Source organism: Mustela erminea, chromosome X, assembly GCF_009829155.1.
Source record: "Mustela erminea isolate mMusErm1 chromosome X, mMusErm1.Pri, whole genome shotgun sequence".
In the NCBI taxonomy this organism is placed as follows: domain Eukaryota; kingdom Metazoa; phylum Chordata; class Mammalia; order Carnivora; family Mustelidae; genus Mustela; species Mustela erminea.
This window is the reverse complement of record NC_045635.1, coordinates 70,746,313-70,759,074: the sequence shown is the minus strand read 5'-3', so window position 1 is coordinate 70,759,074 and position 12,762 is coordinate 70,746,313. Positions and strand designations below refer to the sequence as shown.

General features: G+C 39.3%; 1 protein-coding gene across 3 annotated transcripts in view; it reads left to right on the top strand.

Moving 5' to 3' along the window:
- The first annotated feature begins 3,172 nt into the window (after positions 1 to 3,172).
- RPS6KA6 (ribosomal protein S6 kinase A6) overlaps positions 3,173 to 12,762 on the top strand; it is a 191,515-nt gene continuing 181,925 nt past the window's right edge. For all 3 annotated transcript variants that reach the window (XM_032330486.1, XM_032330487.1, XM_032330485.1), the window contains exon 1: positions 3,173 to 3,800. In XM_032330486.1, the coding sequence (XP_032186377.1) occupies positions 3,723 to 3,800 (78 nt within the window). In that variant the 5' untranslated portion in view covers positions 3,173 to 3,722. The remainder of the gene's footprint in view (positions 3,801 to 12,762) is intronic.

The following is a 12,762-nucleotide window of genomic DNA, read 5'->3' as shown; positions in this document are numbered from 1 at the left end:
ACTATAAAATTTGTTACTGTCCAAAGAAGAACAACTATTAAACTATGATCATATTTATCATTTAATCCCATTAATTTCAACTAAAAGAGAATAATGAGTTTACATTTGATAAGTATGATTTGCTTCCCTTTTGAAATCGATTTCTAGAAGGCCTTAAGTTATTTATTATTTATAGAGAATAAAAGTTCTCTGGCACTCCTAAGAAATCATCTAAAGATTATAAGTATTTATTAAAAGTTAAACACTTTAAACTTTCCTATTTGTGTACATGACTCCATTTTTATAATTTATGTCTGAATACCTTCAAAATAAAATGTTTGAATATTTTCCTGATAGTGCTTTTATGTTCTTTGTTGGCTCACCATTTTCCAGCTATTTGGGTTATGAACTTTGTCAAAAAGCAGAGAATACTGAGTGATTAAGTGGCTCTTTCCATAATTATACCCTATATATGCATTACTTTGTAAATGCTACAGTTTAGAAATCAAAATCATAGTGTAGAATCTGTGGGTGGTCTGTGAACTGCTGATCAAAGGATCTTAGTTCATATTTTACACCCCTTTAGTTGGGTCAAGAAGGTTTTAATCTCCATATGGGTCAGTTAACTTTATTCAGTTAAATTACATGACCATTTATTTTCACATTTAACCCTGGTAATCCAATGTATGTCATTTATCACAGGGTAAATAAATCACTTTGAACGTTTAAGTGTACTTTTTCCTTAGTCCTGAAAATACTCAGGACACATGTTCCTAATGGTGGTGGAACCCAACTCATTACCTTTTGTAAGGAACAATGTATTATATAGAAACTGAGTATAGTACATCCCAGCTCCAGAGCCACCAAAATATTACAAAATCTTGTGTAAACTTCTAATGTCATGCTCCAATAATTGGAAATCCAGAGATACATAGGCATACAGAAAATTTCAGACTAAAAATTTCCTAAAGACTAAAGAGAAAGCAAGAATCTCTGCTATATATATTTTGCAGAAGACTGAAACTTGTCTTCCTTAATACCTGTCTTTGTGCTGAAGAAAGTCATCATGTTTTTCACCAAGAATCTAAGGACCTCTGAGCTTGTCAAAATTGTGTATATTGGAGAGGGCACGGATTGCATGGAGCACTGGGTGTGGTGCAAAAACAATGAATACTGTTACGCTGAAAATCAATTAAAAATTAAAAAAAAACAAAAAAAAAAGAAAAAAAATGTGTATATTAAGTCCTGGTCACTAGTAACTTAATATCAGACACTATGCCTTTGATAAAGGGAATCAACACAGAGCAAATAAGCATTAAAGTCTGCAGAGTTAAGTACTGTCATACATTTTTATATTAGTCTGGCTAGAGTAGAAAAATATTTTTTGTCCATCCAACGTATTGAGCACCAGACATATGCTGTGTGTAGAGCTTAATAAGTTAATTCACTAACATCAAAATCTCAAAGTTTGTTAGTAAAGAAAATTAAAGAAGTGTTGAAATAACGATATGGAAAATACTTTATGGAAGTAAAGAGAAATGGGTGGCTAATTTTCCCCAGAGATGAGTGTAAGGAGGGTATGGAGAAGGGAGGGTAATATCAGAGGGCTTTCACAGAACAGTGGGTTAGAAGTTTTGGCATCAGGCAGAAGTAGTTTTAATTCTAGAATTTCCATTTAATATCTGTGAGATCTTGGTAAAATCACTGAACCTTTTCTAGGGTCAGTTTCCTCATCTGCAAAATACAGATAATATAAATTTTTACAAATTGTTATAAGGTCTAAATGAATTCATGAAGAGCATATGCTTGGAGCATAGTGGGCTCTCAGTAAATAATAGTTGTTATTAATGACTGCTATTAAAAATAAGTTGCTTAGGAAGAGTAGGATAGGGAAGATACAATAAGATGTGCATAGATTTTACTGGAATATGAGGTGGTAGATGAAACTGGAAAGATAGAGGCCAGTTGGTGAGAACATTTGCATTCAAAGCTAAAAAGTATGGATATTTTAGTAGAGATGATGGAGTATCATTGAGGAATTTTAATTCCTGGGCTGCCAGAGAGGAAGATGGTCTGGAGAAAGAGTATAAATTTAGAGTGAGAAAGACAAAATAAGAGGAATCATTAGTATCACTAGCTCATATTCTATGGGGTAAACTGAGGCAATGACAGTGGGGGGGGATAAAGCAGACATTTAAAAAATATTTGGGAATGGGGCGCTTGGGTGGCTCAGTTGTTAAGCGTCTGCCTTCAGCTCAGGTCATGATCCCAGGATCCTGGGATTGAGCCCCACAGGGGCTCCCTGCTCAGCAGGAAGCCCAATTATCTCTCTCCTACTCCCCCTGCTTGTGTTCCCTCTCTCGCTGTGTCTCTCTGTCAAATAAATAAATAAATAAATAAAATATTTGAGATAGACATCAAGGGACATGTTAACTGAAAGAACTGAGAAACAGAAATTTATTAAAATCCTTAAGTTGAGGGGCGCCTGGGTGGCTCAGTGGGTTAAGCCGCTGCCTTCAGCTCAGGTCATGATCTCAGGGTCCTGGGATCGAGCCCCGCATCGGGCTCTCTGCTCAGCGGAGAGCCTGCTTCCTCCTCTCTCTCTGCCTGCCTCTCTGCCTACTTGTCATCTCTCTCTGTCGAATAAATAAATAAAATCTTAAAAAAAAATCCTTAAGTTGAGGGAAGGTTTTTGATTTTTTTAAATGAGAGAGATGTATGCATGTTTGTAAGCTAAGAAGAATGTAGAATAAACATTTATGAAGTCTAGAAACACTGCATGTCACCAGTACTTTGGAAACGCTGAGAGGGATGGGGTTGGAAGAGTTAGGGAGTTCAGGTGTACTAGTTTGTTTTAAATGCATTTTCTTCCTGCTTCCAGCTTTTAGAAACCCAATGTACACTGGACTGAAATCCCTGGCCCACTACTCTTCACTATACACAAATGGGTGTGGCTCGGTGTATACGACACCTGCTTTTGTGAGCCCTGCAAGCCGATATTCCTGGAGTCCTCCCCTGACACTGACTCCTCCAACGCTATAGAGCGTCTCCCAGTTGCCACATTCGTTTTGGGAATCTTCCCGCCTGCAAGCCAGCTTCGCAGACTTGAGAGGGCCCGCTGAGCCTGTGTGAAGGCGACGCGCATGCTCCGTGTAGTGGGCAGGTTTACCGCAGAGCAAGCAGTGTCTTTTACAACTCTTCTCCCGCCCTCTCGCCGTGCGCGTTCTTCTCCTTTCTCACACAATCCCCAACCACGCGGTTCTCCGTGTTCACCCCGCTCTTCCCCACCCCCTCCCTTCAACCCAGGTTGGGGAATCTCCATTGACGTTCGGGTGACGCTCCAGTGCTGCCGCCGCGGGGCAGGGAGGGGGGTTCCCAGCGCAACACAGGTAACGCCGCCGCTGCCGCCATTTTGACGGAGCTGGGTACGCGGAGGGAGCCCTCGGAGACCGGGTGGGGGACGGAGGCAACATCGAACCACAGTCGCGCGGGCGGCAGTGTGAGCATCAGTCGTGCGGAGCCCTCCGAGCGGCAGCATAGTTTTCTCGTCTAAGGGGAGCAGATGCCCGCGGCGGCGGTCCTCCTCTCCCAGCCGCTGAGGGCATCCTGCAGCCAGGGCAGCTGTTGCTGAAGGAGGGGCTGGGGGTTCCGCGGGTGGTGGCGGCGGCTGGCCAGCTCCAAGAACGGGATGCGCGGCTGCGCCAGTGGCTGGCAGCTCCTGCTCAAGTGCTCCTGAAGGGGCGATGCTACCGTTCTCGCCTCAGGACGAGCTCTGGAATCAAGAAATGGAGGTTTTCCGAGGCGGCGCGAGGAGCGGCGAGGTTAGTGCGGTGGCCGAGTGCTGGAGCCACTCCCCTCCTTCCCTCAGGACCCTGGCTGGAGGCTGGACAGAGAGGGTCGTGGGGCTGACGGGCGGGGAGCCCAGGCCAGCTCCCCAGAGGCTGCCGGGCGGTGAAGCACGCGCTGCCCCAACTGTGCTTTTCGCTCGGGAGACAGCGGTCTGGGGCATGGGGAGTCGGAGCCGCCTGGGCCCGGGCTCGGTCTCAGAAGGAGCTCCTGCCTCTCGGGCCACACTGGAACTGTGATAGAAGTTCCTTCACTCTGAGACCTGAAGTGAGACAGGGGAACGCGCCAGGTGCTGCGCGGTGCTCAGCACATTCCTTTATCTGCTGCGCCAGGTTTGCTCTCTTGGACCACTTTCGCGGACAGGGCTGACTCAAGCTAGCTGTGGAACCCGGGCGCTTTTGGAACCTAGCGCAACAAAAACACACCTAGGTGACAGTAACTCTGGGGACATTGGCTTATAGGGATGTGTGCTCCTTGATTAGTTTTCTAGTTTCTCCATGACATGTTGTGGGTTTTGTAACAACCCCAGTGGAGATTAACTGGCGCCCAGGTTTCTTTGTTGACATTAAGGTGGTGTTCTGGGGTCCCCTCAATTCTACCACCCTCTTCCTCCTGTTCTTCTTTCCCCAACTGGTGTTCCCGCCCGCCCCCGTCGGTCGGTAAAAGAAAACACAGTAAACCCTACCCTTACAAGATGAATCTTTGGAAGACTTTGAGGTTCAACCAGAATATTTTGGTTCTCCTCTCTTCCCACTCTTCTGAGGTTGTTCTGGTTGGACTTAGGTCAGCTGTGCAGTGAAAACTTAGATGTGCACAGGTATTCTGTTTTTAGTGTTATTGCTGTTGTTGTTAGGAGCGGGCAACATTTAAACTCTAAAAATTAGCCTTTTGGGAAAGTCAGATCCTTTTTTTGATAACTTAATGGATGGACAGTTTAAGAGCTTAAGAGGCCACAGTAGACCTCATAAAAAGTCTGAATGCCAAACTGGCATTTTGAGGTAGGACTGGCAATCACAGACCTCCACCTCTCAAGATGCTAATTTGTGTTCAAGTACTTGCTCCATCTTTAAAAAAACATTCTTTTTTCTTTTCAGTGTTCAACTAAATTGGGGTTAAAATTCCATGCCAGGATAACATTTAATAAGAAATGTAATAGAAAAAATTCAGAAGGAGTCTAAAGTTGAATCCATTCCACCGTAGTAAATATTTTACTAGAAAACTAAGCAGTTCCAAAATGTATTTTAATATTCTCCATCTCTTAAGAACAGGATAAGTGAAAAAAGCTAAATTTCTTCTTGGAATATAGGGATGTTTCATACTTGCAAGAATTTTCTAGCAAGACCATTCGGTGGGAGATGAATTTTATTCACATATGTAATTGGTTGACATATAGTTTCACGTATCTGGTATATAAAAACAGTTACATGCTTGTATATAAGGATGGGGTGAGATATGGAGAGTCTTTTACATGCTTCCTATTTTATTATTTTTGTTAAATTTGAATGGAGAAATGTTTTGAATCATAATTACCACATAGGGTGTTTTATTGTTTGCAGTATATTTTAGGTATTAGAGAGATTTAACAATGCGTCTCTCTAACTCATCAATTCAGAAAAATACTCAAATGGAAATTCTTAAATCTTGTAAAACAAATGGTGACAGTTAATGTGGTGAACATGATATTGCTGCTGCCTTCGTCTGAAACAGTTATGATCAACGAGATTTGACTATGATGCTTCAAGTGACTGACTTAAAAATATTTTAGGTGAAAACTAAATACTACATCTGAACAGACCTGTTTAACACGTAAAAGAGGTTTTTTCTGTTATTAGTTTATAAGTTTTCTTTTCACAAGAAGGAAACAGGTTTACTGCTCAGACTATATTTTTAAAGTTTTTTTAAAGGTTTATTTGAGAGAGAGAGAGCGCACACTTGAGCACAAGCCACAATGGGGCAGAGCGAGCAAATCTCAAGTAGATTTCCTGCTGAGCACAGAGCGGCTTGGAGCTCTCTCGTGACCCAGAGATCGTGACCTGAGCCAAAACCAAGAGGCAGACGTTCAACCAACTGAGCCACCCAGGCGCCCCCTCCCAGACTTACTTACTTTTTTAAAAAAAGTTTTTAATTTCAATCCAACTCAATTAACATTTGGTGTATTATTAATTTCATAGTTAGAATTTAGTGATTCATCATTGCATATAATAGTGTACCTTACGTCAACTGCCTTCCATTTTAATTGCCCAGTTACCCCATCCCCCTATCTGCCTCCCCTCCAGCAACCCTCAGTTTGTTTCCTATAGTTTAGAGTCTCTTATGGTTTGTCTCCCTGTGTGATTTCGTCTTATTTTACTTTCCCTTCCCTTCCCCTATGTTCATTTGTTTTGTTTCTTAAATTCCATATGTGAGTGAAATCTTAGATTTGTCTTTCTCCAACTGACTTTTAATTATGTGTTTGTTGATATTGGCTTTGGAAATGTTAACACTTTGGCATGAACTTTGCAGCCCCAGTCATGATAGTTTTTAGGACTAAGGATGTTTTCATTGTAGAATATCTTTTTTGAAAATGTGTTGGAATCCTTAAAGAAAATGTGAGTGAGAATGTGTTAACTCTAATGTCAAAGAAAGTAATTTCCATCAGTTTTTGTGTGTGTTGAATCCTGGTAAAATTAAAGATTATGTGCACTATTAAATACTGTGGAGTCTTTTTAAGTATCTGTCTTTTACTTGTCTTGTTTCATGGGCAATTGTTAACCTCTGAAGTATCATTCAGAAGTATGAGTATTATTTGTTTGAGACTCTGAATGTGCTTTCTCACAGTTACTGAGAGTTACATTTTTAGACCAAGACACAATAGGGAGTTAGAATGATGCAGAGCCTTACCACTGTTTGTAAAATTGTCCTGTGGGAAATGTGTTGGAGGTTTGAAATAAGAACTAGCTTGGTTCCAGTGAGAGGTGGAAAATGGGCCTTTAAAGGGGAATATGAGTTCTTTTGGCTACTGGGAAGAAGGTTCCTGGGGGCAGAAAATAAGATAAGCAAGAGGCTTTGGCTGTGAGAGCTCTTGCAGGAACTATCTCGATTAGGTATACTAGGAATAGGGCCTTCAAAGAGCATCGCTCCACAGGAAGAAACGATTTTAGCTCTTGACTGGATTTTGTCAGGCTGAGGAAAGAGGTGTTACTTGAGATGTTACTGGGTATTGGGCATTCCTGGGTAAGGGTTATTATAAACAACAGCCTGATGTAGTAAAATAAACTTCTTATGAGTTACTGCTCTGTGCCTTACCGTATACATTTGGTTGGTTGTTTCATTGCTTTTTAGTGAGAGAGTACTTGCTTCCTGAAGGAGGAATTGATTGTAGTTTTCAAATTGCATCTTATAGCCCATCAAATTATATTGTAATTGGTACTTTTATTTGTTCATTTTTCTCCCAAATTTTTGCTTAAATTCCAATTACTTAACATTCCGTGTAATATTAGTTTCAGGTATAGAATTTAGTGATTCAGCACTTACGTGCCAACACCCTGCTCTCATGCTAAGTGCCTTCCTTAATCCCCATCAGCTATTTAACCTATTGCTCCACCCATTATCCCTCCGGTTTATTTTCAAACAGTTTATCAGTTTATTCTTAATAGTTAAGATTCTGTTTCTTGGTTTTCCTCTCCTTTTTACCCCCATATTTGTTTGTTTCTTAAATTCCACATATGAGTGAAATCATATGGTATCTGACTGATTTCACTTAGCATAATACTCTTGGCTCTATCCTTGTCCTTCCAAATTCTTTTTATAGCTGATGAATTTTTTATAATGTTTAATATTTTGTAATATTTTGTACCTGAGAATATATTATAATATATCTACATATATATGCATATATATATTATCCATTCATCATTCAGTGGATACTTGTGTTTCCATAATTTGGCTCCTGTAGATAATGCAGCTATTAAACATCAAGATTCATGTATCGCTTTGAATTACTATTTTTGTATCCTTTGTGTAAATACCTAGTAGTGTAATTGCTGAATCATAGGGTAGTTCTATTTTTAAGTTTTTGAGGAGCCTCCATACTGTTTTCCAGACTGGCTGCACCACTTTGCATTCCCACCAGCAGTGTGAGAGGGCTCCCCTTTCTATGCAGCCTCACCAACATCTGTTATTTCCTGTGTTGTTAATTTTAGCCATTCTGAGTGGTGTGAGGTCATTGCTCATTGTGGTTTTGATTTGTATTTCCCTGATGATCAGTGATGTTGAGCATCTTTTCAGGGTGTCTGTTGGCCATCTCTATGTCTTCTTTGCAAAAATGTCTATTTATTAAAAAAAAAAGTCTATTCGTGTTTTCTGCTCATTTTTTAACTGGATTATATTTTTTTGGTATTTAGGTTTATAAGTTCTTTTTTAAAAATATTTTTATTTATTTATTTGACAGAGAGAGAAATCACAAGAAGGTAGAGAGGCAGGCAGAGAGAGGGGGGAAGCAGGCTTCCTGCTGAGCAGAGAGCCCAATGCAGGGGCTCTATCCCAGGACCCTGAGATCATGACCTGAGCTGAAGGCAGAGGCTTAACCCACTGAGCCACCCAGGCACCCTCAAGTTCTTTTTTATTTTTTAAAGAGTTTATTTATTTATTTTACACAGAGAGAGAGATCACAAGTAGGCGGAGAGGCCGGCAGAGACAGAGGGGGAAACAGGATCCCTACAGAGCAGAGAACCTGATATGGGGCTCCATTCCAGGATCCTGAGACCATGACCTGAGCCAAAGGCAGAGGCTTAACCCACTGAGCCACCCAGGCACCCCTATAAGTACTTTATATATTTTAGATACTAACCCTTTATCAGGTACACCATTTGCAGATATCTTCTCCCATTCCCTAGGTTGCCTTTTACTTTTGTTGCTTATTTCCTTCACTGTGTAGGAGCTTTTTATTTTGATGACATCCCAATTGTTTTTTTTTCTTTTGTTTCCCTTGCCCCAGGAGACTTATTTAAGTAAGAAGTTACTACAGCTGATGTCAAAGAGATGACTGCCTGTGTTCTCTAGGATTTGAGAGGTTGCCTGCCTCACAATTAGGTCTTTAATCCATTTTGAATTTATTTTTGTATGTGGTGGAAGTAAGTGGTACAGTTTCATTCTTCTGCATGTTGCCCAGTTTTTGCAACCCCATTTGTTGAAGAGACAGTCTTTTGACCATTAGATATTCTTCCCTGCTTTGTCAAAGATTAGTTGACTTTGTAGTTGTGGGTTCAGTTCAGGGTTTTCTATGTTGTCCCATTGATCTGTGTCTGTTTTTGTGCCAGTACCATACTGTCTTGATCCCTACAGCTTTGTCATATGACTTGAAGTCTGAAATTGTGATGCCTCCAGCTTTGCTTTCCTTTTTTAAGATTGCTTTGGCTATTCGGGGTCTTTTGGGGTTCCATACAAATTTTAGGATTGTTTATTCTCCCTCACTGTTTCATAGTTTTCAGAGTACAGGTCTTTTGCTTCTTTTGTTAGGTTTACTCCTGGCCATCTTATGGTTTTTGGTGCAATTGTGAGTGGGGTTGATTTCTTGATTTCTCTTTCTGGTGCTTCATTACTGGTGTATAGAAATGCAACAATTTGCTGTATATTGGTTTTGTTTCCCGTGACTTCACTGAAGTCCTGTATCCATTCAGCAATTTTTTTGTTGGAGTCTTTCAGGTTTTCTGTATAGAGTATGATGTCATCTGCAAGTAGTTAAATTTTGAATTCTTCTTTGCCAAATGGGTTGCTTTTTTAATTCTTTTTGTTGTCTGATTGCTGTGGCTAGGACTTTTAGTAACATGTTAAATAACAGTGGTAAGAGTAGACATCCCTGTCTTGTTCCTGACCATAGAGGAAGAGCTCTCAGTTGTTCATATATGACCTTTATTATGTTATGTTCCCTCTACTCTGACTTTTTTGAGGTTTTTTATCATGAATGTATGTAGTATTTTGTCAAATGCTTTTCCTGTACTATTGAAAGGATCATATGGTTCTTATTATTTCTTTTATTAATGTGGTGTCTCACATTGATTAATTTATGAGTATTGAATGATCCTTGCAGTCCAGGAATAAATCCCACTTGATTGTGGTGAATAATTCTTTTAGTGTACTATTTATTTCAATTTGCTAGTATTTTATTGAGAATTTTGCAATCATTTTCATCAAGAATATTGGCCTGGAGTTTTTAGTGGAGACTTTGGTTTAGAAATTAGGATAATGCCAGTCTCATAGAATGAATTTGGTAGTTTTCCATCCATTTCTATTTTTTGGGATAGCTTGAGAAGAATAGGTATTGATTCTTTTAGCATTTGATAGAATATTCCTGTGAAGTCATCGAGTCCTGGATTTCGTTTTGCTGGGAGATTTCTGATGACTGATTTAATTTTTATGCTGGTTATTGGTCTGTTAATGTTTTATGTTTCTTTCTGCTTCAGTTTTGGTAGTTTATATGTCTCTATGAAGTTAACCATTTCTTCCACATTGTCCAATTTTGGCATATAATGCTTCATAATATTCCCTTGTAATTGTTTGTCTGTCTGTGGTGTTTCTTATTATTTCTCTTCTGTCAATTGTAATTTTATTTATTTGGTTCCTTTCTCTGTTCTTTTTTATAAAGTTTGACTAGACATTTATCAATATTACTAATTTTTAAAAAGAACTAGCTCCTGATTTCTTTGATCTGTTTTATCGTTTTCTTAGTTGCTATATCATTTATTTCTGCTCTAATTTTTATTTCCCTCCTTCTGCTTGCTTTGGGCTTCATTCATTTTTCTTTTTCTAGCTCATTCCTGTGTAAGGTTAGGTTGTCTACTTGAGAGTTTTCTTCTTTTTTGTTGTAGGCCTGTATTGCTATATGCTTCCCTCTTACGGCTGTTTTTCCTGCATTCCGAAGGTTTTTGAACATTGCATTTTCATTTTCATTTGTTTCCATGTATTGTTGTTCTTGTTTTTGTCATTGTTTTTTGATTTTCTGATTCATCCGTTCATTCTTTAGTAGCATATTTTTTTACCTCCGTGTATTCATTGCCTTTCCAGATATTTTCTTGTGTTTGACTTCCGGGATCATAGTGTTGTGGTCAGAGAACATGCATGGTATTATGTCAGACATTTTTTTTGAGGCCTGTTTTGTGACATAGTATGTGATCTAGTCTGTAGAATGTCCCATGTACACTTGAAGAGAATGTATATTCTGCTGTTTTAGGATGAAATGTTCTGGATATATCTGTTAAGTACATCTGGTCTAGTGTGTTTTTTAAAGCCATTGTTTCCCTGTTGATTTTCTGCTTAGATGATTTGTTTATTGATGTAAGTAGAATGTTAAAGTCTTCTACTAATATATTATTATTATCAATGAGTTCCTTTAAGTGGTTGCTACTAATTATTTTATATATTTGAGTTACTCCCATGTTTGGGGCATAAATATTTTTAATTGTTAGTTCTTTTGGTTGGATAGTCCCCTTTATTATGGTATAGTGCCTTTCTTCATCTTTAGTTATAGTCTTTGCTTTAAAATCTAGTTTGTCAGGTAGAAGTATTATTACTCCAGCTTTCTTTTGACATCCATTTGAGTAATAAATATTTTTCCATCTTCTTATTTTCAGTCTGCTGGTATCCTTAGATCTATAATGATTTTTTTGTAGGCAGCATATAGATGTGTCTTGTTTTTTTCATCTGTTTTAATAATTCTTTAAGGCTGGTTTAGTGGTTATGAAATCCTTTTGGTTTTGTTTGTCTGGGAAACCTTTATCTCTCCTATTGTGAATCAGAGCCTTGCTGGATAGAGTATTCTTGGTTGCAGATTCTTCCAATTCAGCACTTTGAATATAGCATGCCACTATCTTCTGGCTTCCCAAGTTTCTTTTGTGAGACCTGCAACTAGGCTTATGGGTCTTCCTTTGTAATTTAGACACTGCTTTTGTTTTGCTGCTTTTAGAATTTTGTCTTTATCGAATTTTGCAAATTTAATTACACTATGTCTTGGTGTTTGCTTGTTCTTGTTGATTTTGCTGGGCGTTCTCTGTGCCTCCTGGATCTGGATATCTATTTCCTTTCCCAATTTAGGGAAGTTTTCTCTCTTTTTTTAAAATTTAATTTTATTTTTCTCAGTGATCCAAGATTTGTTGTTTATGCACCACACCTAGTGCTCCATGTAGCACATGCTCTCCATAATACCTACCACCAGGCTCAACCATCTCCCACCCACCTCCCCTCCAAAACCGTGTTTGTTTCTCAGAGTCCAAAGTCTCTCATGCTTCATCTCCCCCTCCGATTTTCCCCAATTTACTTTTCCTTTCTCCTAATGTCCTCCATGTTATTCCTTAATGCTCTACAAGTAAGTGAAACCATGTGATAATTGACTCTCTGCTTGACTCATTTCACTCACCATAATCTCCACCAGTCCCGTCCATGTTGATACAAAAGTTGGTTATTCATCCTCTCTGATGGAGGCATAATACTCCATAGTATATATGGACCATATCTTCTTTGTCCATTCGTCCATTGAAGGGCATCGTGGCTCTTTCCACAGTTTGGTGATTGTGGCCATTGCTGCTATGAACATTGGGGTACATATGGCCCTTCTTTTCACTACATCTGTATCTTTGGGGGTAAATATCCAGTAGTGCAATTGCAGGGTCATAGGGTAGTTCTATTTTTAATTTCTTAAGGAATGTCCACACTGTTTTCCAAAGTGGCTGCACCAACTTGCATTTCCACCAATAGTGTAAGAGGGTTCCCCTTTTTCCACATCCTGTCCAGCACTTGTTTACTGCCTTGTTGATTTTGGCCATTCTAACTGGGGTAAGGCGGTATCTCAATGTGGTTTTGATTTGAATCTCCCTGATGACTAATGATGATGACCATTTTTTCATGTGTCTGTTAGCCATTTGTATGTCTTCTTTGGAGAAGTGTCTGTCCATGTCTTCGGCCCAT